The 2,644-nt window shown below is 47.3% G+C and overlaps 1 protein-coding gene across 1 annotated transcript; it reads left to right on the top strand.

Annotated features, from left to right (window-relative positions):
• Positions 1-1,292: 1,292 nt before the first annotated feature.
• Positions 1,293-2,175, top strand: DEFB136 (defensin beta 136; the record flags this gene model as incomplete). The annotated part of the gene is made up of 2 exons (XM_084767394.1): positions 1,293-1,347; positions 2,003-2,175. The coding sequence occupies 2 exons, from the start codon at positions 1,293-1,295 to the stop codon at positions 2,173-2,175; spliced, it is 228 nt and encodes a 75-aa protein (XP_084623520.1).
• Positions 2,176-2,644: the final 469 nt, after the last annotated feature.

Raw genomic sequence — 2,644 nt, 5'->3', positions numbered from 1 at the left:
CAATTGAGCCGATAAAGTACTGGTAGTGCAAGCGTCACAACTGATTCCCCCACAACTCACATAAAGGGTGGAAGGAAGGAGACAATTCCACAAAGTCGTCCTTTGACCTCCACACCCATGTTGAAGACACACACACACACACACACACACACATTCGTGCACATGCACACTGATAATATTTTTAAAGTAAGGTATACTACCATGAATACATTTTTAAATTTTTATCCTTATATTTCTTTTTTTAAAAAGAAGAAAGAAAAGCAAAAAGAAAAAGAAAAAATAAGAATTTTCCACAATGCATGGGGTTTTGGAGAAGATGGAGCTGGAGTTGAGATAGTAAAGTCTTCAAGAGAGTGTGCCTTCAAAGCAGAGTCAAAAGCAACAAAACTACGCTTTCCTGCCATCTTACAGATTGCAGCCTGGGGGCCACTTGGCAGCAAGCCTACCTCAAAGGACAGAACAAAATCAAAGTGTCAGTCATCTATCACTGCCCCCAAGCAATGTAGGCCTACTGGCTCTTTCCAAGGGCCACATAGTTAGCTCCAGGGAAGTCTTGTTCAGTTCCACCTCTGGGTCCAGGCAGCCAACCTTGAACACAGCACACAACTGGCCCTCCTATGAGAACTCAGAATGAGCTCCAACCCAACCACCCCCAAATGAGAGCTTCTCCCTGACCCCGGAAGCCCTCACGCCCTCATTGGTATCTCAAGCCAGCCGTTTGGAGAAGGAAGCTCACCTGGGCACTTTTCTACAGCAGTTCCTGGCCAGGTGAGTAAGTAGGGCAATGAGAGAGGACATTTTCCCTTCTCTACTCTCTGAGCAAACCCTCTACTCTTAGTCAAGCCCTGTTGACATGTTAAGACCCTTTTGCTTCTTGGAACTCTGGGAGTATTCCTTATTAGTGTCCTACCCAGTCTTGGGCTGCCTGTGTCCTGTCCTTGTGTTTCTGGGACCCTGGGCTCTCAATATGACGTGAAGGCACATGAGGTAGCTATTTTCTTCCGAATTTCCAAGAAGTGAGAGGGAACGTGCTTAGGCTTGGCATGGGGTGTCCTGCTCCGCTGGTGGGGACACTCTGCCCTTAGCTGAGCACCTTCATGTCACGTGCTCCGAAGAAATAAAGGTGGTGACCGATGGCACAGGGTCTCTCTCCTCTTCTTCTGACCCCTATAGAAGCTGTGATCTTCCTGGAAGAGTGAGCCAGGATCCAGCCCCACCCAGCCCAGAGTGTCTTTAGGAACAAGGCTCCCAGACGGCTGCCCAGGCAGTTCTGGCTCCAACCCTCCACAACTATGCACCTGCATCTTTCAGGTTTCCTGTTCTTCTTGGTGATCTCACTGCCTGCAGGTAGGAGGTGAAGACTATGAGTTTGAAATTTAAAAGGTCTTCTAAGGGCTTGGATCCTAAAGTTTTAGACAGACAGACAGACAGACAGACAGACAGACAGACAGACAGACCTATGGGTATAAGCACAGCATGGGAAGTGCCACTCACAGGAGATGGGCCAGTGGATTAGGGCTAGGATGTGGGTAAGGAGGGTCTTTCCCTATATTATCCGCCTTTCACTATTTCCTGAAGACCTGCAGAATCTTTAAAAAAAAGGGGGAGGGGGAGCCCATTTCACTATGCATTTCATGATGCGTACAGCCCTACTCAGCCACCAAATTCTTATCGTTTGTTTGTTTTTAATTTGGAATCTCTCTATGTAGCCCCCTGGCTATCCTGCAACTAGCTATGTAGATCAGGCTGGCTTGGAACTACTAGAGATCCACCTGCCTCTGCCTCTAGAGTGCTGGGATTAAAGGCCTCCTCCAACATGCCCAGGCTCAATCCCTCTTCATAGATGTAGACGCCACAGTCTTACTGGATATGATGGGAAGAAAGAGGAGGAGTCCCAGAAGGAGAATCAACAGATACCAAACTCTCCATCAGCAGAAGAAAATGAGGTTGGGTTTGTTCCTAGCCTCCTGAAGACTGATTTGTGTTCTCTCTGTTCCCTCAGGCAACTGTATGGTTGGGAACAAAGGCGTCGACTTTCGAACATGCACTGAAATCAGTGGGATTTGTTTCTTTGGTTGTAGGCCAGGATGGACATGGATTGCGTTCTGTAACAACATAATGTCCTGCTGTAAAAAGGATACAATGTTTTTACCTCCTCAGTCCAAAGTTATATGACCTGTGCTCCTCAGCTCCAATTAAAAGGCTGTGTGAGTGACCAAAAGCTCTCAGTCTGTCTGCGAGGTCCAAGAGCTCATTAAGAGATATTGTGGGTGGCAGATACAACGACACCGGCCAAATTTCTGTTTACTGCCAGAATTCCAGATGCACTTTGTAAAGAAGCATTGCAGCGTATGGCACTTCCCGGTGCTTCTTGTCTTAAATCATAAATTCCTGCTTTAAATTCAACTGCTTGGGGCTTGAGAATTGGCTCAGTGGCCAAGAGCACTGGCTGCTCTTCCAGAGGACCTGGGTTTGACTTGCAGCACCCGTAAGGTAACTCACGCCCATCTGTGACTCCAGTTCCGGGGGATAGGATGCTCTCTTCTGGCTTCTGCAGTCACTTCACATGTGTGGTACACAGAGACACACACATGCAGGCTGCACAGCACACACATTAAGTTAAATTAAATTAAAAACAAAAACC

The sequence above is a fragment of the Acomys minous genome, assembly GCF_964271855.1.
Source record: "Acomys minous genome assembly, chromosome: 18".
Classification (NCBI taxonomy): Eukaryota; Metazoa; Chordata; class Mammalia; order Rodentia; family Muridae; genus Acomys; species Acomys minous.
The sequence above is the reverse complement of the archived record's forward strand: the minus strand, read 5'-3'. Positions and strand labels throughout refer to the sequence as shown.